The sequence below is a fragment of the Elaeis guineensis genome, chromosome 12 (genome assembly GCF_000442705.2).
Source record: "Elaeis guineensis isolate ETL-2024a chromosome 12, EG11, whole genome shotgun sequence".
In the NCBI taxonomy this organism is placed as follows: Eukaryota; Viridiplantae; Streptophyta; class Magnoliopsida; order Arecales; family Arecaceae; genus Elaeis; species Elaeis guineensis.
The window spans coordinates 28,129,310-28,153,506 of record NC_026004.2 but is presented as its reverse complement, the minus strand read 5'-3'; the positions used below and the strand labels follow the sequence as shown (position 1 = coordinate 28,153,506).

The 24,197-nt window shown below is 36.2% G+C and overlaps 1 protein-coding gene across 1 annotated transcript; it reads right to left on the bottom strand.

Moving 5' to 3' along the window:
• Window positions 1–94: 94 nt before the first annotated feature.
• Window positions 95–3,897, bottom strand: LOC105054591 (RING-H2 finger protein ATL39). Its single transcript, XM_010936134.3, has 3 exons — window positions 3,516–3,897; window positions 1,886–1,983; window positions 95–737 (listed from the first exon to the last, which is right to left on the bottom strand). The coding sequence occupies exons 1-3, from the start codon at window positions 3,675–3,677 to the stop codon at window positions 416–418; spliced, it is 582 nt and encodes a 193-aa protein (XP_010934436.1). The 5' UTR covers window positions 3,678–3,897; the 3' UTR covers window positions 95–415.
• Between the last annotated feature and the right edge of the window lie 20,300 nt (window positions 3,898–24,197).

The following is a 24,197-nucleotide window of genomic DNA, read 5'->3' as shown; positions in this document are numbered from 1 at the left end:
CTCAGTACAGGGCTGAACTAGTCACTACGCCTTATGAAATGAATAAGCGATCCTGAAATATAGCAAAGACGCAAACTTTTTCTGTCAACCTGAATAACTGCAACAATGATCAGGTGCATAAGTAAACTCTAAAAAAATTTACAATTATTTCAATTTTTCAAACTGCACAACATATAATCCAGTTAAATATTTCCTATTGAAGGGAGCTCAGAAGACTTTACGCATCATTTCTGATATGACATCTCACCTAATTACCAATTTTCACAACACTCCCTGGAGCAATGATTAATGAACCTGCATGACTCTCATTAGCTACGAGTTTAGACTATGGATACTGAACGAATAAGAGGGGATCCTAAAATGCGAGATCTTCACAAATTGTCCTTCATGGTTGTTGCTTTAACCATCTTCTGGCTTACGGCTCTTCGCCATATGCAAATCCAACAACTACTGACACAGATTCTTGTGAGCCTTGGTTATTCCTGCTACCTCCTAAAAGCTGAAAACTTGGCAATACCCATTGGTTGGTATGATCGTTAGAAACCTGAAGCCTGTTTACTGCTTGGAATGCAACATCTTTTGCCTCGATCAAATCATTTAATGACAATCGGCAAATTGGACAGGTTGATTGTTTCTGCAGCCATATATCTATGCAAGAGCGATGAAAGTTATGGCCACAAGCAGGCATAATCCTCAGAATTTCTCTGTCTTGGTATTCTCCTAAACATATTGTACACCTGTTGAATGAAAAGTAGCAAAATTATGCTGAGCTTTAAAAGGGAAAAAATGACAAACAATATTGTGAAAATCACGGATACGACAGATATAACAAATAGTGACAAATAAGACAGATATAACAAGCAGTAAAGCTTTAACCAGTAAGTGTAGCATTGATAAAGATCCCTGTATACATCATACTGACACTGGGCTAGACTTCCAGAAAAAGCTAGCATGGAGTAAAGGATGAATATGTGATCCGCGAGAGGAATGATAGAGGCAATGGAATTGGCTGGTTTTTGTGGACCATTGGTTGTCTGACTCAGGGTTAAAACAACAATCTAAATGATTCTGATTCACCTTCACAGACTTGGCATTGCTTCGAAAAAGAAGGGCCCAAAGCATCTAGGATACCAAGTTTCTTTTGACCTTGCCAGTGATCGCTAGCTACCAAGCTATGGACAACCAACAACTAATAGCTTTAGTTTTCCAAAGTAATCAAGGTATCACTTTGAGCAAAGTACTCCACCTAGAATTAGTTTGACGCCTTCTACCATGCATTGGTGAATGTCTATTAAATGAAAAGCCATTCATGCATTAACCCAAGATGAAAAAGTATATAATATAAGAGAATATATTTGATCATCCTATCTTGGGTGCAAATAAAAATTGCAGAAGGCATCAAATATTTGTTTCTGTTGTGAACTCAGACATCTTGAGAGTACTGAAAATGTTAGCAACCTAAACCCAATAGAAAGAATTAATGTATGAGAAAGGGAAAAAGAAAAGCCACTTGAATTTTGGAACTCAGAACCTCAAACTAGAAGTGCTATCCATATCTACTATACTATTCATTAAGGTCTGACAAGAAGTACATATTTTAAGCTAAGAATTCCTCGACACATTACCAAACTTCACAGTAATTGAAATTGGTAGTAATATTTTTATCAGAAAAGAAATCGACAGAAATAAAACAAAATGGTGGAATACTTTGTGTTACTTAAGCTTTCATATGCAACCTAAACATGCAAAAAAATACCAGCCCCAAGAACCCAGCATGAACCACAGCATTAAATTACGGTGCATTTGCTCATATCAAACAGGAATACATAATGATCAAAGAAGAATTACCCAATGGCCAAAATCTACATTAGAGAGGCAAACTTACTGGGCATCTTCTCTGGAATGAAATGTCTCTCTGTTATACTTCATCGTGGGGATTGCGGCTACCACAGCAGGCTCCAGGCCACTGATTGAATGCTCTGGCTGTTGGCAAAACGTGCAAGTTTCTACAATTAAGAAATGTATATGTAAAACTTTACAAATAGACCAACAGAATTAGTATGCACACGAAGATTTCACTTCTGACTAAATCATGCTTTAAATGAACTCCCATTTAAGTATGCAGTGTAATTCCACAGTGCATGGCAGAGTAATTCTACGAACAGTTAAAGGTTATTGCTCCGATGAAAACTAAACTAGGATGTAAATGAAGCAGTCGTATAGGATACATGATCAACACAGCATATAATATCAGATTAATAGTCTTTCTTAGCAAGCTAACTCATATCCACATTATAATTCCTACCATTAAACATTCTAACGGCATTCGCCACTCTGCATACATACTAAATATCTCCAAATTATCATCTCAGCTTAATATAGACATCAAGAAAGGGGACTCAAAAGAATCATGTGGCCATGATCTAGAAGTACCCCTCTAATTAGCCGTGAAAAATAAAAATATAAATGAATGCCCTCTCTCAACAAAGTACCAAAGTTCTGCAAGAACCTAAAACACCAATCGGTCATCAATGCCATCAACTAAGATGCTTATCCCTTTGCATTGTGAGTTAGTAAATCAAAACGCAATTTAAATGTAAATGACAAAGCTCTCCTATTCAGCAAAATAAACTGCTCACTTGTTCCATCAACATTGAAAAACTATTGTGTATCATTAATTTCAGTTTATCAAAGACCCTTATCACACCAAAGTTCACGAAAAAACCTTGTCAAGTGGCATCACAAGCGAGCATGAAACTGAATTTTTTAACTATAAAATTTGTGATAAAGACATATGTAGAAACTCCCTGTGCATTCATTAACTACCCATGCCAAGGACTTTCAGTTGCATGCAAGATGCCAGAGACTGACAAGGCAAAGTTAAAAACCCGCTGGAACTAGTTATACAAAAAGTTTTAATTCTTGAAGTTTCCTCGATAAATTGTCATGCTCCTACATGCACAAAGATAACTAGTATAAGAGAAAAGTATATCACAAAACACCTTGATTTTAAGAAAATACATGTTTTGCCAATTGCCTAAAGCAAAGACCATGGTTTGACAGACCCCACAAACTTATAATATGACCGGCAATGCGAAACTGTTTTCTCATCTTCTCAGTCTCCTTTTCATGAAAAAGAATATCAGTAGAACACATTTTACTTGAGAACTAATCGCATGTTTAAAATTTCACACAATTTCATTATAGAAGATTACAACCATGACCAATCTATATCCTATCAGCCAAGCTCCACAACCTAGCACTCATCCACTTCCTCTTGCAATTGCTACCCCCTAGCTCTACTCCACAACCAAGAATTCTGATATCTCCAAGTATATACAAACCCTCCTCTGCCTCAAGACACGAATCATTCCTCCAATCACCAAAGCATATATACTGAATTTACCTAATTCCCTACAAATTCGATCAGAACCTATACTAAAATTAGAATTCTACTTACGGTAAGCTATACTAACAGTAGAAAAGAAATCTAGCAGTTGAGCAAGCAAACCAACCGGGTCGAAATCCGAGTGCAGTTGGACATCGAGTGCCGCAGCCTGAGAATTGGCGGAGCGAATTCGGCTGCAGATGAGGCGGACGCAGATGAAGACGACGAAAGTTAAGCTCAATCCGAACCCGATCACTGTCGTCACTAACTTCATGCTGAAGCCCCCCATGTTGCCACCTTTTCTCTCTTTTATCTCTCTCCAACCCTTCTTCTCAGTGACCGTCGCCAGCGCCGCCGCCGCCGCCGCCGCCGCCACCAAAGATGGATTTCAAGCGGAAACGGGAATTGGATGGTGAATGCCCATTTCGGAATTGGGAATAGCTTTGAGGGATGGCAAGGAATGATGATAGGAAATGGAGAGAAAGAGAGAGAAGAGAGAAATACACTTGGCATCTGGTTTTCTTCTTCTTAGGATGATACAACCTCAAATGTCGCTATATGAATGGTGGGGACCAACTGCCTTTAGCCTTTCTTTTGCTTCCGGGACTGCCTAAAAATATCTAAACTTTAACTGGAGTATCCTTCTATTTTCTGTAGGATTTTTTTTTTTTTTTTTTTTTTTTCAAAATTATCTCCCCTCTCATCTTATTTTTCAAATTATCGGGAGGGTGGTTGGCGAGGAGGGCTTGGAAGGGAGAAACGGAGAGGAAAAAATAAATAAATAATAAAATATTATTATTATTATTTTATAAATAATAAAATATTATTATTTGATTAATAATAAATTATTATTATTAGATTAATAATAAATTATTATTATTATTTAATTAGTAATTTAATATTATTATTTTATTAGTAAAAATATTATTATTTGATTAATAAAATATTATTTTTTATTATTAAAATCATTATTTGGGTGTGCAATTTCATTGAAATCACCGTTTGGACTAGTGATTTTAGTAAAACTGCCATTTGAATCGATGATTTCAATAAAAATAATAATTAAATATTATTTTTAAAAAATAATATTAAATTATTTTTAAAAAATAATTTTATTATTATTATTTTTTAAAAATTATTTTATTTTTTTTGGAGTTTCTTTCTTCTCCTTCGTGCACCCCCTCTGGGCCCTCGCATGCCGATCGCTGCTCCACACACCCTCCTGGCCCCCAACACGTCAGCCCCCAAACCCCACCCCCTCCCCACCATCGGTCGGCGTATTTTAAAATTTTTTAATAATTTATTATTATTTTTATTATTTTTTAATTATTATTATTATTATTTATTTTTTTTCTTTTTTTTTCTTTCACTTGCATGCTACACCACCCACACTCCCGGCTGCTCCGTGCACCCTACCCCTCATGCGGCATCCCATCCATCGCGTCTCCATTTGATCTATGTTGTAGCTGCAGTAGATTCAGATTTATCATGGACTGAAGTGCTTGGTGTACTCATGTCTCTCTTACGTGGCATCAACTTTTCACCAATAGTTACAACCTCTATCACCAATTGTAAATTACAATCCTTTTTCTTCCCATCCCTGACTGCTCCGCGCACTCTACCTCCTACAGTGCTCCATCCATCGTGTCTTCGATTCCGCACATATTACCTTCTATGTCGGTATCTCGCCCGTCACATCTCTATCTTCGGACCTTAAATATTTTTTTAAAATTATTTTTTAAAAATCATCAGCTGAAGTGATAATTTTATCAAAATCATCGGCCTAAATGACGATTTTAATGAAATCATACATCCAATGACGATTTCAATAATAAATAAACATAATATTTTTATTAATCAAATAATAATATTTTTTATTAATAAAATAATTATATTTAATTACTAATTAAATAATAATAATAATTTAATAATAATAATAATATTTCAAAATAGATTTTTAAAATAATAATAAATTGTTAATTTTAAAAAATAATTTTTTAAAATAATTTTTTTCAAAATTATTTATAATTTATATATTTTTTTCTTTTTTTCTCCTTGTTTTTCCCTTCCTTCCCTCCCACGCCCCCAACCGAACCTCCCTTTGTCGGCGGCCGACTCGCACCCACCCCCCTCCGGCGTGCCACCCACGGCCCCGTGTCACTGCCATCCTCCACACCGGCCGCCGCGGGTCCCTTGTCTGTTCCGCCCTGTCCGGGCCGCCTCCCTCTCCCTTCGCGAGGCACCCACCGCGGCCTCACCTCGCCGCTGTCCGCGCTGCACCCACCGTCCACCCTCACCTCCGTGCGACCACCACCCCTCCTCTCCTCCCCCCCAGATCTCGATGATCGTCCGCACGAATACAAAACCCCCCCATCCTCCGCTCTCCGTAGGCCCCCCGCGCGCCCCCCCCCCCCAAAAAAAAAAAAAAAAAATGGAGAACACATCACCGCCAAATCGGCAGTGAAATCACCGATTCAACCGGCCATTTCGACATGAACGGTGACTTGGGAAATAAGATGGGGGAGGAGGCACTTTTGGAAATAAGAAATAATAAATAATAAAAAAAATCTCCTTTTCTGTATGGGAAGGTGGAAGATTCTAAGTTTTGCACTGTAGCTTACCAGTAATTGGTGGCAACTGATTGAAGACTTGCCAAGCCATACCCAATTCAAAAGATTCTGATGCCAAAACTGTTTTGGAAGGTTACCTAGGTTGACATAGATAATTGGAGTATCAATATAAAGTTTTATTGAACAAGGGGAATTCCAGGATTTAACTATGGCGCAGTGGGCATTGCCGGTTTAATTTATTGGGTTTGGTGGTGTCTATTTAGTTGGGATAGCTTTGACTCCAAGGCTGGCTTAAGTTGGAGGCGAAAAATTTTGACAGCATCATCCTTCTTTAGAGCAAATCTATAATTTTTATTCTAGTTAAGAATGATGTCCATCGAGAGTTGATGAAGAGGTAGCAGGTCTAGATCTACGCACAGCAGTCAAGTCTATCTGAGAATTAGACAAGGGCTCATTCTTCAGATGTACAGAAGAAGGCTTCCTTCTTCTGCTTGATAACAAATTGGCCGTAGCCTCTTTCACTGTCAGGTGAGCTTTAGACCTTTGAGATCTTCTAGCAGGCTTAGGGTTGGAAGAGATGGATGAGGGATCGATAGGATCTTCCTTGGGAGGATTATAGTTAAGAGTACATGATAACTCTGTGATCCCTAGGTTCTTAGGAGAGGTCTTTGCAAAGGGGAGGCACTCGGTCTCAATAGCTAGAGGATCATCAATTCGATAGTCATCAAACTTAGGAGAGGTACGAATGATGGCAAGAGGAATCGGGCACCTAATGGTTAGCGGATCTACAGGCTCCAAGCGAAGAGAGCAATTAGCATCCTCTTGTGGATCTGAGTTCAAGGGATAGCACCGCAAAGGATCCACATGGGCCGCCAACCCTGGCACAAACTTCAAATTGAACTCCAATGGGTCCCATGGCAACATCATCGGTCCACCAGTCCTCTTCTTAATAATTGCATCACATTAGAATTAAAGGAGAGGCACCAAATCCATCAAACATCGAGCAAAAGGAGGTTTACAGCAGTGAGGACAACTGAGAGGCACTGGGCATCAGGATAAAGAGAGAGAAGATCAAAATAATTTTTCAATTTTTTTTTAAAAAGAAGATTTGCCAGCAGGCTTAGTGGGATCCTCTGGACTCCTATCAAAATTTTGGATATCCAAAATTACCATGATGTGATCGGTGTCAGAGTTCACTCAGTCAGAAGAAGGGAGAGCTTGGTTAGTGACCAATTCAGGATCGACCATCATCAGAGCAAACTCAACCTCACTGGCATCTGGAATCGGATCACCCAATGTCGGACCCATTCCCCTTAATGCATTACCAGAGAAAGGACTATCGTCAAGGATAAGAAGGAGGCCATGTACCAACAGCTTTAAATACAGAGGGATGGTCTAATTAACAAAGTAGATGAAGGAAGGGCCCCAGCTTTTTGAGAATCTTCCATCTCCTGAATCAGAGAGAGGTCGGAGAAGGAAGGGGACCTTCTCTCAATGTTGATGATGTCAATCTTAGTCTAGTAAGAGAAATCTCCACGAGTAAGGTCTAGAAGCTTAGGGATTGAGCTAGTATTTTTGCAAAAGATGTGAAAGCAAACATCATCTCAAAGCCAAGGATTGATAAGAGGCTTAATCTTCAGAAGAAGCTCAAACCCAGTAATCATTCTACGGATGGATTCGATATTCCTACATATGAGTGGAATGCCAGCACAACGGATAAGAATACAAAAAACGAAGCCCATGAGGGCACCCCCCCCATCTTTAAAGAACCATGGAGTAATGGAGAATGAGAAATGGGTCATTTGGAGAGTTTCTTTTATATGAGTTTTCAGAAGCTCTCCTCTATTAAGAAAGGGAACAAGGAACCTATTGGAGCTAAGGTATTGAGGCTCCTAATTAAAATCAAAGAGAAGATCCTTCATTTCTTTCATCAATTGAGAGCTTGAGATAGTAGAAGTATTAAAAGTAATAACTTGAACAAGTACCATCTCTAAAGAAATAGAAGTTCCAAGTCTTACTTCAACATCAATAGGTAGAAATGAACATATCTTTTTAGGTCTTTCCTTGACTAGAGCATATGAACTCTTAGGCACCTCAACAGGGATATGAAAGTAGACCCTTGAAGAATGCCCATATTCCCGATAGGAGAAATAGAGGAGACAATTCCTGTAATCTTTCTTGAAGTGATCCGTTTCTCCATAGCGAAAACAAGCCCCTTTTCAAATCGGGACATCAGGTTACAGTCCTCGAGTAGTAGTAGGAAAAAGAAGGGCTTCTTTATGAGATTTAAGTTAGCGAAGTGACTGATAAGCTCTAGGCTTTGACACTTTCTTTGATGAAAGGGATCTAAGAGAGGATGGATAAGGACCCAGGATGCCTCTCTCTACAGAGGGTTTGGGGATCATTGAAGATACAACCTTTTAACTAGAGCCAAGGGAACTACATTTACCCTGGTAAAGACAGTGCCCTTTTGAGGCTATGGGAGAATAGGAAGAGAGGCCCTATATTTGGCCACCTCAGGAAGCACCTCCTCACAAACCAGAAAAGCCATTTTCGAGTAAAGAAGAATATTGGAGTACGGAGAGAGTACCTTTCTCTTTAAGCTTTCTTCATCTCAATCTCATTTCATATTGCTCAATATCCTGATGCTTATTTACTGCCATTTCGTGCTGTGGTTGTTATTCAATTTCTTTCTTTCTCTATGCCAATTTGGAGTATCTCACTATCTAACCTCCTTTACATTCACAAAGTCTCAGATTTATTGATACATGCTCTCAGGAGTCTTAAATGTGCTATCTTTACTACATTTTATTTGCTTCAGTAGGTGGTAGATTTCACATTTAAAATGCTTTTAGTTATTGCTTATTAGGACTTGATACTCCCTCTGATCATCTATCTTAGCTCATTATTTAGGAGAAATGATACGGACTTCATCTCTGCCACATCTGAGCTCAGTAACTTATATCACCAAAACGGTTTGCGCCAATCGGTTATCTGTATTGTGCTTTCAAGTTATTGGTTCACTTTAGTTATCTGTCCCAGGTACATTATTTTTTAATTTTCTACCCATTTGGTGTTATCTGTAGTAGTTTTGGCTATTGATTTAGTATATCTCATATCTTTTCACTGTGTTAAGTTATATGGTTCTTTCTGTGTCTCCAGGTGGTTTATTTACTATGCTGCAGCTTTAGTTCTCTTATTTGAATGCCATCTGCAGTACCATTTTACTCGCCACAGGTCACAACTATTGGGTGTGTTGCTGGTTATATCTTTAGTAACCTATGCAAGTCAGTTTATAGGTCCAATCATTTAAAGCCATCCTGCAGCATTTTCCTTAAGAATCTGTTAAGCCGGTGCCTGTGGTTACAGCTTGTATCTTTTTATCCAGTGGTACTGTGTTTATTTGGATGCACCTTCTTTTGGGTCTCTGTCCCTTTTGTTCTATAGTTTTTTCTAGTAGGCCAGTCAATAATGAGTCTTTTGGGACATAAACTCTTCTGTCAAGTTAATATACATTTGGCTTTCAAAAAAAAAAAAAAAAAAAAAAAGAGGATCTCATAAACTTTTTTGAATAATGGTCAAACTTATTCTCGCCTTCCTTGGAAACCCGCTCCTTCTTTTTTTTTTTTCATTAAAAGGAAACTTTGCCATTTCAAATGCCTTTGCTGGTAAGGCTCCACCATTTATATTTCCACTTTGATTCCAAAATATCCTTTGCACGTTAATTATCTTGATAAAATTGTTTAACATGAAGATTGCGACTACATGAGCTGTGCAGGCAGCTCTCCTTGGAGTTCCATCCCATCCCTAATCACATAATCACATGTACCTCACATGCCAAACTCTAGTTATCAAATAAATGAAGAGCTATTATTCAACAACCTCTGCATTGATGGTAATGCCTAACCACATTATGGCTACTAATAGCAATGCATGCATGTTTCACAATTATGAAGACAGACATATGGTCTCCACTTCTTGGTTAATAGAAATCAAAAGAGCAACGCTATCATAACTCAAGAATTTCGCTCAAGAGAGAGAAAAAAAAAAAAAACAAAATCATTCAATACAGGCTTTCCCCTATCATTTTGTAAGCTGTCAAAATAGGCCTTGGCTCACGGGCCGGCCCGCTTAGGCCCTTAAAATAGTAGGGCTGGGCCAGTGTTTTAGCAGCCCGTTTAACAAAAGGGCTTTTTAGCCCGACCCGTTTATGGCTTGGCCTGTGAAAGGCTGACCCGTCTAGCCCACGGGCCAGTCCATTTTTAAAAAAAAAAATTATTTTAAAATAACTTAACCACTTAAAGTAATCAGTAAATAACCAATTATTTTTAAAATATTCTTTTTCTCATTTCTATGCCTCATTAGTCATTACTTCCATCGTTAATGTCTAATAACTCAAATCACTTTTTCCAAGCCTTAGTCCCTGTTATTGCCAGAACTTTTTGCTTCCCATCTGTCTCTTTTTTTAGTTCCATTACTAAACAAACAAATAGATATAGCATCAAATCTAATGGAATGACCCACCGTTGCCTCTCACCCACAGTGCCACCCACCCATCGCTGTCAAAGTTTAAATTTTATTGCTAGCTCTTTCTGATTTCCGGAGAGAGGAGCATACGGATGCATCGTGGTTAGCTCCTAAGGACACATCTGGACATGGAATACAGTAGGAAGCAAAAAGAAATTGATGGATTATGTTCTTTTTATTTTTTATTTCATGATTGATAAGAATCTGACAGAAGAAATTATAAAACTAGACGTAGGATTTCACTTTTTATTCTTGCCATGGAGCTTATTATCTTAATGTTTCTTCATGACTACTTCATACCTTTTCTACCAACTCAGAGAGGGAGTCAATACTTGTTTTACAAATTATAATATCTCTATGCTGATGATGCTATCTTATTTCAAGTTGCTCCTATGTACATTCACTATCTACTATTTTACCATACTCAGTACTATCTCCAAGCTACATGTTTTTATTTTTTCTTGATTTATTCAAAAATAAACATGCTAAAATATTGATGGGTTAATCATTGGATGATTGATTATATGATACTTTAATTTGATTTTGCAGTATGGATTCTGGAAATATTGATCATAGCAAAAATATTGATGATGATGAATTAGAAATGTTGGATGCACCTAAAATTCCTCCTAGTCAACAAGAAGGCACAAATAATAATTTTGAGAAGAAATCAAGTAAAAGAGCTAGATCTACCAGCTCACAGGTATGGAATTGTTTCACTAAAATAGGTATGAAAAATGGTAAAGAAAAGGCAACATGTAATGGTTGTGGAAAAGAGTTTGTTGCGGGTGGTGCTAATGGGACTTCTCATCTATCTCGTCACATGTCGAGTTGTAAGCTTCAACCTAAATTTTTTGATGTGGGTGAGATGATATTAGATCATACTAGAAAGTTAAAATCTAGAAAACTTGATCATAAGCGTATACGTGAAGTCATATCTATGGCTATCATTGAGAATGATCTTCCATTTTCATTTGTTGAATATAAACGGATTAGAGAACTTCACTCTTTACTTAATTCAGATGCAAAACATTATAGTAGAAATACTGCTGTGTCTTATGTGATGAAATTTTATATGGCTCAGAAGGAGAAATTGAAACAAGTCATGCATAAGAGTCCTAGTAGAATATATTTGACCTTTGATTGTTGGACTGCTTATACTAGTGAGGGGTATATTTGTTTGACTGCACATTTTGTTGATGAAAATTGAAAGCTAAATAGTAAAATTTTATCTTTTTGTAAAATGGAGCCTCCGCACTCTGGGGTTGAATTGGCAAGAAAGGTATTTGATTGTTTGAAAGATTGGGAAATAGATAGAAAAGTATTCTCTCTTACTTTGGACAATGCCTCTGTTAATGATAATATGCAAGATATTTTGAAGGAACAACTTGCTTTGCAAAATAGCTTGCTATGTGATGGTCAATTCTTTCATGTGAGATGTTGTGCACATATCTTGAATTTTATAGTTCAAGGGGGTTTGAAAGTGACTAGTGTGGCTTTGCACAAAATTAGAGAGAGCATCAAATATGTAAAGGCATCGGAGGCAAGAAAAATATATTTTTAAGAATGTGTTTAACAGGTTGGTGGTATTGATACTTCAGTTGGTTTGCATCTGGATGTGTCTACTAGATGGAATTCTACTTATACTATGCTTGAAAGTGCAATTAAGTATCAACGTACTTTTGCTAGTCTTCAATTGAATGATAGAAATTTTAAGTTTTATCCATCAAATGAAGAGTGGAAAAGAGGAGAAAAAATGTTTCAGTTCTTGCGCCCATTCTATGTGATGACCAACTTGGTTTCTGGCCATCTTACCCAACCTCAAACTTGTATTTTATGGAAGTTTGAAAAATTGAGTGTTTATTGAAAGATAATGTGAATAGTGAAGATCCAATTATTAAAGACATGGCTATTAAGATGAAAGAAAAGTTTGATAAGTGTTAGAGTGATTACAGTATTGTTCTTGCACTTGAGGCTATTTTTGATCCACGTATGAAGTTTGATTTGCTAAATTTTTGTTACTCACAACTTGAGCCCACTACTTACCTAGAGAAGTTGCAAACCATCAAATGTAAGTTGTATATGCTTTTTGAGGAATATAAAAAAGACAAATCCTCTAGTGATCCAAGTGCATCAAGTGATTCCCAAATTCATTCTTCTAGTCTACAATCTACATATGCGCCCGTTGGAGGAGGACAAGATGAGGAAATACAATTAGAAGGCTTGGATGCATTTGATGTAAGTTGAATGTATTTGATATTCTTTTTAAAAAATTCAATTACATGATAATTTTTCTTAATTGTTCATTTGATTAATAATTCTTTGTTGCCAATATGTTTGAAATGATGCAAGAGTATGTAACATATGTGAGCCAAAATAATTCTACAATTGGAAAGTCATAATTGGATCTATACTTGGAGGAGCCAAAACTTGAACCTAAATATTTTTCAAAATTGAATGTGCTACAATATTGAAAAGATAATAAACATCGGTTTCCTAATCTATCAAGAATGACCTGTGATATACTAAGCATACCAATCACTACAGTGGCTAGCGAATCAGCTTTTAGCATTGGTGCTCGTGTTTTAAATAAATATAGATGCTGCCTCCTTGGTGATCATGTGCAAGCTCTCATTTGTACTCGCAATTGGTTACATGACTTTATTCATAATGGTAATATCTTTTTTTATAATTAAGATAAGAATTTGAATTTAGTTGGATGTAAAATAGATTTTTTCTAACTATTTATTGATCTTTGTTATTTGTTACTTGTGGATTGCAGATGAAGATGGTGATTCAACTACAAAAGTTGATGCAAATTTGCCAAAACAAGATTGTCAAGTTTCTAATGTTATAATTGATGAAGATGAGGATGATTATTGATTAATAAAATGTTGGCAAAAATCTTAAGAATAGGGACTGAATTTCAATAGTTGGACTCAATGTTATTTGAACAATATTTATTACTTCTTGGTTTGTTTGATTTTGTGGAGTTTAATTAGTCTGTGGTGTTTTTTCTTATGGAGAATGGAGATTATGATATTATTACAAAAAATTTGGAGTTTTTTTATGTTTACTTTTGGTGTTTTAAAATTTGATGTAGGGATTGATTTTATTTATTTATTTGATGAAGTATTATGTTTGAGAGTTTTTTAATTTATTATAATTTTTTAATTTTTATAATTTTTATAATTATTTTAATTTTTTTGATGAGCTATAAGGGCCGGTCCGTTTAGGCTCTTCACTTATAAGGGCTAGGGCTGGACTGCCATCAAAATGCCTATTTGATGGTCCGTTTATCAAAAGGGCTTTTTTGGCCTGGCCCTAATGGGCTCGATTTGTGAAGGGCCGGCCCTCCACGGGCCAGGCCGGCCCGTTTCGATGGCTCTACCATTTTGCTTCATTATGTGGTACATTGAACGATGCCACGTAAAGATATGCAACATTATGAGTACTTTTGATTTAAAATTTCCAATTTTTCTTGCAAACGCTAAAGATACAAAGGAAACTTTACAAGGTATGGTGATTAGTTTCCCAACAACAATCAAAAGAGTTTAAACATTTAACATCCTCTTGCATCATGAAGTTTACTCCCACCCACTATACTTCTTTTGATCCCCAGGAAAATATGGCAATCTCACTATCACGTTTCTAAGATGCCCATCAACTGGAGTGTACTTAAGAAGGTCAGCCAATGAAGCGATCCTTAACAATAATGGTGGTAATCCAACTGGTTCCCAAACTCTATACTCCCAAAAAGAGCAAAAAGGACTGGGTACGGAGCTCATAACTTTGGACTTTTGAGATGGGAAAGAATCCTCAATCTTAAAAGTTTCTTCTTCTGGCTTGAGTAGGTGGAATCCTTACCATAATCTTTCTGCATGGCATGCAGAAAGAGCTAACACTCAAACTCTTAGCTGCACTCAAATATAGAACTGCCTGCTTCCAATCATTCCATTATAAATTTCCATTGCTATTCTCCCCACCACCAACCACCCCAATGCCGTCAGTGTCCAACCATGTCACTCTCCTACATTATTAATTTTACTACACAACAGAACTCATTGCAATTAAGTAACTGATGGTATTTTTCAACTCTCCCTGTCCACTTTCTTGACAAAGTATCAGCACATATTTAAATAAGCCAGCAAAGGAAGAAGGAAAGCTTTCATGTGGATTAGTCCGTTGGAATTCCGCACTTCAGCAAGCAGACAAGCACAGGCCGCCTGTTGCCCGTTTGCTTCCATTTGGGCCTTCTTCTCCTTCCATCAATCACTCTCCACTGAAGCATTTGGCCACCAAACTACTCTTTATCAAATGACCATGGAGGGAAGTTTCATAGACCCACAATTATTCCATCCACAAGAAAACAGCCTTGTTGATTAATGTTTGGGTCCTACGATCATAAAATAACTAAGTGGTCCTCAGTAAGGTTAGCGCCGAAATGCTTAATCAATAATAGCTTTACTTATCTTTTTTTCTTAATTACTGCTATTTGTTCAGATCTTTGACTGAAAGTATGTTGCAACAAAATCATTACTGTTACACAGGCATTATAATTTCTATTTAAAAATAATTAATTTTGATTTTTTTTGAATGAATGATTTTTTAAAATATTTTTTAGGCAAGTTATTTGCTTAAATTGTAGAGATTTGATCTTGAATATATTATTTTAGTTAAATAAATATAAAAATGTTAAAAAGCTGTAACTATTGTCGTCATATAACTGCTGTTTTAATGGAAAAAGGTCAGATGATATTTGTTTACTAAATTTTCATTACTATCGTGTTCAACATAATGAGAGACCTTTGAAATTGCTATAACATTACAATATTCGTTAGGCCATGGTCATAAGCATAGTTAGAGTAAAGGTGCTAAGTAATTGACCTTAAAAAAAGGAAAAAGAACTTACTTTATGTTCACATAGCGTTGCATTCTTCATTATCATAATATTTTAACAGGAAGTGTTGAAAACAATATTTTAGATACATATACAGCATTGAAAGTATTTATGATATAAGGTTATATGACCGGATTCAATAGAATGAGCTGTGTCGGACAAACAATGCTACTCAATCATTGCTATATACGCCAAGAAGTTCCGTATATTTGCATACATACTTTACTACCCGTGGCATGTAGAAGGCTCTTACTACAATGTACTCTTCTATCTGTTAATATCCATCTGATCAAGGATTGTCAAGGGTGATCAATTTGCAATGCTTCCTTATAAATGTAGTTGGCCCGCAACTTGCCAATTCTCTCCGGTGTCCCATTTCTTGGTGGCAGTATGTGATGCAAAACAAAAGAAGAAGATCAGCAAAGAGAAAAGAAGAAGGCAGAGGAAGAGATAACTTAATATTCTGTATTCTCAAATTTCAGCAATACAAACTATATTCTTAGTTAATACAGTAATGGATCTATATGGATAATCCAAATTATAAGAAGAGTCCCCATGAAAAAAAAATACCAAAGTCCCCATAAAATTCTGATTCTAGAGTTCATAAAATTCTAATTCTAGAATTCACATAAAAATAAGAATCTTTATTTTCAATTAAAATAAAATTTTTTGAATTCTACTTTTGCACCTAACGAAAGTTTATCTAGATTTCTTATTGAATGTTCTCCATCAGTACGTGGTCACACCAAACTTCAATGTTGCAACTGTAGGTCTCCTACCTGATATTATTTGGTAGGCACATGAAAGCACTTGCCAACTAATACTATTTAGTTTGATATGTAAATAAATTTTATCCAGTCTATTATCTAGAGATTTGATGATATGGTAAAATATAATTTTAAAAAGTAGATTTTCAAGCTCTTAAGACCATGTGTTGATTGACAAAGGTCATAGTATTTTAATTAATTATTGATTCATATGAATTATTATTGATTAAGTTGTAGCATAATGTTTCGGCAAATGTTAATTTTGCCACCAATGAATTGAAATTGTTAACCTTATTTCACTAAGCCACAAAAAGAGACCAATTTCTTTGAATAGCATTGTCTCAGAAGCTTGAAAATATAAAACGACAAAAAAAAAACAATAAATCAAAATATTGGTATTTTAGTTTTATAAATCAACGGGTTGTTGTACTATTTATAAGTGGAGCAGCTAGCCAGTTTTGGAAGAATTGTGGTAGAAAGGATTATGCTACTTCTTCTTTATTTGGCTTAAATGAGCTTTATTCATTCGATCTGGAACATATCTGGAATGCAAGATATATTAAGCAACTACTCGGTGTGCAACTACCACTGTAAATCTCAATCTCTTGCCTCCACTCGGTATAGCCTGAGCCGATCAAGATGACATATAGCTAAGGTTCGGATAACATTGGATATGACTGAGGTAAACTATCATCTCGTATCATAATATATCATGATTATTGCTCTCTTTGAATTGGTAGTATATAAAAATTTTATTAAATAAAGAAAAATGATTGGTTATATAATATAGCATGAGGGTGGATATCATTGTTATATAAATGAAAAAAAAATTTGTATAGATTTTTTTTTTTTGATACAAAAAGAGTCGTAAGAGAATAAAGAAAGAAGAATACATAGTTAACAAAATCACTACAATGGGCCCAGATAAACATCAACAGATCGAAAATTTTGTATAGGTTAAATTTATAATTAAATAGGTTATATGATATAGCTTATGTTATAGAATATATATAAACTATAGAGATGGATGTATCTTCCTGTTTCCTCTCGGCGAAGTTTATTCCTACTCCCTTGCATATCTCCCAATCTATCTCAGTAATTTGTGTCTCCTTCGATAATGCTCGATCCTTACTTTCCAGCTATTATTATTAACGACATAATATCTAACTACAATAAAAATCCCATTTTATCTAACCTAACTCACATTTGGAGTAATGAACTCAATAAAAAACCCAGCGTCAACCAAATGGCCATGGTGAGCTCAAACTAAACTAAACCAGCACGTCCACCTCACCAACAACTAGACAAGTTGCAAATAGCTCCGTGCAAGAGAATGGGAATAAAAGAACCAAGGACACGACAAAGACATCAAAGAATAGTTAGAACGTAGCATATGCCTTCACTCCCCTCTGGGAGCCATCCTGATATATATAATGGTGAAGGGTGGGAGTACCAACGTATCATTCCAAACTTCCTATCTCCATAACCCCATCAACCTTCTCAAAGTCACCATCCAACTCGCAGCCATGGCAGGAACTGAGAACTCCAAGGTCACCATCCCAAAACAACCACCCAAGTCAAGCAGCGGCCGCCGCTTCGTCGGAGTCCGGCAGCGGCCCTCCGGGAGATGGGTTGCAGAGATAAAGGACTCCTCTCAGCGCCTACGCCTCTGGCTCGGGACCTTCGACACCCCTGAGGAGGCTGCAAGGGCCTATGATGAGGCTGCCAGGGCATTGCGTGGCGAGAATGCACGTACTAACTTCGTCACCGATCCCAATTCCCCACCAATGGACTTCTCCTCAGCTAATGCTCCATTCTTCTTGGATTCCGATGTCCGGCGTGGCGGCGGATTCTCTTCATTGAGGGCGAGGTTGAGCAAGAACCTCCAGAACATCATGGCAAGGACAGCGGATAATAATAGGTCATCTAAGACTAGGGTCAGTGACCAATCCACCTTTGCTAGTATCTTCCATTGCAGGAGCAACAACTTCCAACACTATCTGATGGATTCGAAGAGCATCGAGAATTCGGTGCAACCGAGCTTCGTAGTTCCCCGGCCAGCCGAGGAGCAATCTGCATGGGGCGCCTCATCGGAGTGCATCGGCCTCGGGCCTCATGCAACCAGTTCTTGGGATGGACTGAGGGATGCTTGTGATGTGGGGATTCCACAGCATGGCTTCAATGATCCAATGGTGTGGGGAATTGATGGTGGGGAGGTTGCTAGTAGAGGGGAGAGAGAGCTGGCATGCAGCAAGAGGTTTAAGGTCTCTTCTTCAATCATTGTTCCCCCTACGTTTAGTGCATCACAATCTCTTGGTGAGAATTGAATAGTTTCATCATCCTGACGAGTGAATTGTATGTAAGCTAGCTAGTAAGGCTTCCTTCCGAAGGGAGAGAAGTTTTAGGCCTTGGGGAAAGATCCATGGGAAATCCTCTGGGCATGTACAGAGTGTCCTTCCTTTCATGTCATTTGGGATGGAATAGTATTTCACTAGAAGCCATGAAAGGCGTTCAATGTGTCTTCTCTAGACATAAAGATGGCTTTCTTAATGGATGTTCCCTAGTGGAATGATAGCCTATGACTATGTGTATATATTTATGGAGTAGTGTTGTTTTCTTTTAGCTTATTGATTGAGAAAATTACAACTTTTGCTAATTTCAGGGAAACAAGAATTTATCCTTTGAGCCATTAATGGCTGCTTATACTTCTCACATAAGCCATGGATCTTGAACCTTAGATCATCATCCAAGCTAAGGAGCTTGCTGATATGGATTTGGAACCTGCAAGCTGCTTCACACCAAACAAATAGACGGCTGTTTGGGACAATTCTCCTCCATTATTGCTTTTAATCGTCGATACTCTGAAATCTGGATCAAGATAAAAACCAAAATTATGATCTTATAAATCTTAGTAGGATCGGAACTTGATTATGACTTAAGGCTGAATTTAAAAGATTTTATTTTTTTTCAGTATTGAATTTCAGTTGAGTTTTTAGGAGGCATTGAGATTTGCTTGTTGAAAAGAAACATTGGAAAACTTTTTAAAACAAAAGATGATCAAGAGATAATGCATGCAGAAGATACTTTTCTTTCTTCTAGACAACCAATGTGAATCCATCATCCTCTTAGCTTTCTTCTTTTTTTTTTTTCTGTCTTCTTAGTATTTTGTCCTCATTTTCTTCCTTTTTATGCATGTCCTGCTTCTTTTGTTATTTTTGCTTTCTTTTTAATCCTTGAGGCGACGGTTGCTTTCATTTTCAGCTTTGGTTGTCTATTTCACTCAAAAAATAAAAACAAAAAAGAAAAAGAGAAGGATATGATACAAGTATTTCTCAATAATCCATACCCAACCTTAGTACACTGATCTCTATTCGATCTGAGTTCCGTCCGAGATCCCATCCATGGCATTTTCTGCTCCGATCTTCATTTAAAATTTTGTCTTCTGCTTATTTTTTAAGCTTTAGGATTCTGTCATGGTAATCTGATTTTTTTCTTCTTTCTTGTTTTTTTAGAAAAGTTTGGGTGTTTAGATGGATCAGTTCTACTTAATTTCCTTTTTTGTTCTTCAGAAGTAATGTTTCTGTTCTTTATGTTGCAGCATGGCTTTTGAGTTGGCATTTATGAACTTTACATTATGTCTCTTCATTTGGGTTAATTCAACTGTCACTTTTCTAGTGTTCTCTGATTGCATAATCTTAGACTGCATAGTGCTTAGGTAGGTTTAATATCTAGCAAGTTTTTTAATTTCATAGCAGGCTCATCGATTGTCCAAAGTCTCCTTTAGGAACTTTACATCAAGTCAAAGAGAGCTAAGGTTAGGGTGAAACCTGGTTTCAGATTTCCTCTGTCTTTGATGGCTCATATAATTGTCCTTATGTCGACAGAATTTGACTTGTTAGTCAACTTTTTAAGTTAATCTAACTCTTTGAGTTTCCCTTGAAGAAAAGAAAGCTAGCTTTTCTAGTCATTTTAGTTGTAGTTGAGTTGCCTGTCTTGTAAGTTGATGGTGCTAGAGAGATGAACAGAGGAGGAACTCATATGGTGATTGCATTACATCTATGTTTAAGAGACTAAAAGAGAAGTTATTTCATCAAAAATAAAGGACAAAAAAACAGAAGTTGTTAAGTGCTACAGAGTAGCAACAAGCACAAGAATATCTGAAGTAATACATCATTTGCCATTCTCATCTTTTTATGTTGTTAAGTGTCACTTGCCATTGTCGGCTCCGATCTCATGTATTTCTGTTTAGGAAGTTGTTATTGCATTATTCTAAATGGAAAACCTAATTGAAAACTTTCTAAAGCAATTTCAACCATCCCAGAGCTCTATAGTTTAGTTCTTGCAATTCCATTTTTGTTCTAACTAGGATTGATACAGAGGCAGCATGGTAATTAGTGTTGCATAGTTTAGGACCAAGTCCTCCTCAAGTCTTGGTATCTGCTTACAACTTGATTTTCTTTGGAGCCTAAGTTTGGGTTATATAAAAAGTGCTTTTGGAAAACTAAGTATATCATTCAGATCAGGATTGATGTTGGTGTCCACATCTGACAAGGCTAAAGTTAGAAATGAAGGACTAGATTTACTTGGTTGAAGTGGCAGTTTTTTCCATATGGATAATTAAATAAATATATATTTATAATGATTAGGGCTGCAAACGAGTTGAGCTGCTCGTGAGCTATTCGAGCTTGACTCGAGTCTGAGCTCGACTCGACTTGATTATTATCGAGTTCGAGTTGAGCTCGAGTAGTTGAGTCGAGCTCAAGTAGCTTTTCAAGTCAAGCTCGAGTAGCAGCATATTTGGTTTGAAAACTTATGAGCCTACTCGAGTTTATATATATATATAATTTTTTATTTATAATATATATTAATATATATTATTAATAGACTAAAGTTCGATTTCGAATTCGAACTCGAGCTCGAGTATGGCTCGATTAATATTCGAGTCGAGTCGAGTTGATCTCGAGCTTTGTCTATTTTTCATTGAGCTGAGCTCGAGCTTGAGATGTTAAGACTCAGTCGATCTCGAGCCGAGTTTTGAGTCAAAGTATTTTAAATCGAGTCAGCTCGAACTTTTAGCTACTCGACTCGGCTCGGCTTAATTGCACCCTTACATCACAGGGCCTTGAAATAGCTAAACAACTTATTGCAGACTAAATGATATATTATGTTATTCATGACATTTTTCTCTTTTTCTTATTCTCTCCCTCCATATTTGTGCATCAATTGAAGACAAACCGATCCCTGAGAGGAGCTCCTTGATGAATGTTATTTGTGGATTCATTCGATTTTGCAAGAAAGAAGAACTAATGAGTAAAAGATGCGATGGAATTCTAAGGACAGATGTTGTGGTCTTTTACATGGAAAGATTTGTGACACTGCTGATGGAAATGAGGCAAAAGTGTCTGCTAGAATCCTAAAATCGATGCTATATACCTTGTAATTTTCAAATGATTGGATCATGCTAGTCTAATTTAAGCAAGGTGGATCGAGTGTGGAGAGTGCTTTTGCACTGCATGCCAACAACCAGGGATTAAGACTGGGTTATGTTGGGGCATTGTCCAACTAGGGAGATTTTGGAGCATATAAGTGATCCAAGAAATCTTCATATGCATCAAGCTAGGAAAGGAAGCAATTATCATTATTGAGTTAGTTCAGAAAAGACAGTGAGTATTAAGGGGTGGAATCGAGTCAAATAGCTAGAAGCTGGAGCTTGATTCGATTTAAAATACTTAAGCACAAACTTGACTTAAGATTGATTGAGCTTTAATATTTTAAGCTTGAACTAGTTTAAAAAAAGATAATAATCAAGATCGACTCGATGCGATTCGAGTATCAATCGAGCTATGCTCAAGGTTGAGTTCAAACTTTAGCCTACCTAAAATATATATTAATATATATTATAAATAAAAATAATATATATATATATATATATATATATATATATATATATATATATATATATATATAAACTTAAATAGGTCGTGATCTTTTGAGTTGAGGATCATGTTACTCGAGCTCGACTTGAAAATTATTCGAACTAGTCGAGCTTGACTGAAACTTAATAATAGCGAGGTCAAGTCGAGCTCAAGAAACTCATGAGTAGCTTGACTCATTTGCACCCTTATTGAGTATCAGGACCAATGTTGCCCAAATAGACAATCTAAGAGTGGGGATGAATTAGGTTTTCCAAAAATTAAAAGCAAATATGTGCTAAATTCAAATTGTGCAAGGTGAAGATGCAATGGAAGTAATGAATTAATTTAAAATATGATAATGCAAATAAAAGCAATAAGAAAAGTAGTACAGATACACACAAATATGAGATTTTATAATGGTTCAATATCAAACATAGCACCTATATCCACTCCTCAAGCATACTCTTGAAAATTTCACGATAATCTTTCTAAGATTACTACTCGATTATTTTCTCGAGCTCACACTCGAAACTTAGTTGATTTTCTCAATAAAAATCATCCAAAATCACTTCCCCAAGTCACTCCTAGGCTTGTACAAATGTACACTCCAATATAAGGCTTGGATTAGTCTTTTCCTCGAATTTCAATACCACTTGAAACTTATTATAGTAATAAGTAAATAAGAGAATATGAACACAATGAAAAAGCTCCTAAAGAGCAAGTGAAAATGTTGTTGAAGCTCATGAGAATATCATGAAGCAAGCTTGACAATAAATGCTCTTTTCTTCTTTTTGAAACTCTCTGAAATCTCAAGAGTATGATGGTTAGAAATTGATTGCTCTCTCTTGAATAAACTCTCCGAGTATTTTGGGTTTTCTTTTTGTTTCTTCTTTTTCTACCTTCTTTATTACATTTGGTAGACATGCAAGGCTCCTAGAAGGTCCAAAAATGACTTTTTGCCCATTAGAAATCTAAAACTAGCCATTGGGAGCATTATGTAGGTTTTTCTAACTTTCATAAAATTAGTCATTAGAGTTATCAGATGTAGTCGAGTCAATTCGGATCAACTTAGGGTCGACTCAAAGTTGTCTTGGAGTCGACTTGAGGTATCTTGAGGTTGACTCAGCCTCAGGTTCATTTTGATATCTATCTATTTTATCTGAGAGAGTTGACTCAGCTAACTAAAGGTTGACTCGAATTAGACTAGGAGTTGACTTGAGAGAACTTGGGGTCGGCTCAAGCTCCAAGCTAAAAAATATAGCTCTCTATCTTATTTGAGAGAGTTAACTCATAGAATCTTGGGGTCGACTCATAATTCTGTTGCACTTGAATATTACATGCTAGAGTCATCATTTTGAATTTTGGGATTGACTCTTGGCTTTTACCATCATATTTCTCATAATGTAGCTTTCCAACTTAGCTTCCAACTTCAACAATTGCTTAGACATTCTTAAAATGATTTTACCTTCCTTAAATTTTCTCAATATATACTTTTGCAAATCATTAATTCCATCATATACTCAAATATTTTGTATTCATCAAAATTATTTCTTGGGTCAATAATCTCTTACTTTTTTATGACGATAAAATTTTGAGCATAAGCAAGAGATGATCTCAATGTAAATGATATAAGCATATCAGAGTATTACTTTTGAGGAGAAGATTCTAGCATTTTAAAGATTAATCTTAAGAATGTTTCTATTGGAATTTCGTATCGGGGCATGCATATGTGTTTAAAATTTTTTTTTTTCTAAACAACATAGTAGAATAGAAGATTAAAATATCTTTTAATCTAAATCATATATGCATAAAATATAGAATACAAAGATCTATTTCATATGCTGAAATTGAACACATGCTGAATTTTATACAGAACTTAAATATGTGATCGAATCATATACCTATTTCGTAATTCTTTTTTTCAAATCTGGATCTGAAAAAGAGTAGATTCTTTCTTAACCGTATAAGTATCCGACCTCTATGGGTATCCACTCAGGATCACCCTGGAACAGTCCTCTTTGGTGTTGATTATTTTTCTCCAGAAACAATCACCCTGCGAATCTGAAGAAGCCTGAATCATGATCAACTCTTTGATTTTTTTCTTAATCTTTTTCTTCTCTTTTTCTCTTC

Excerpts from the sequence above, each read along its gene's own strand:
- LOC105054591 (XM_010936134.3), bottom strand. The coding sequence starts at position 3,677 with ATGGGGGGCTTCAGCATGAAGTTAGTGACGACAGTGATCGGGTTCGGA. Across the intron at positions 1,984-3,515 it reads TGCACTCGGATTTCGACCCG|CCAGAGCATTCAATCAGTGG; the intron begins GTTGGTTTGCTT and ends TTTTGCCAACAG. Across the intron at positions 738-1,885 it reads CATTCCAGAGAAGATGCCCA|GTGTACAATATGTTTAGGAG; the intron begins GTAAGTTTGCCT and ends TTCATTCAACAG.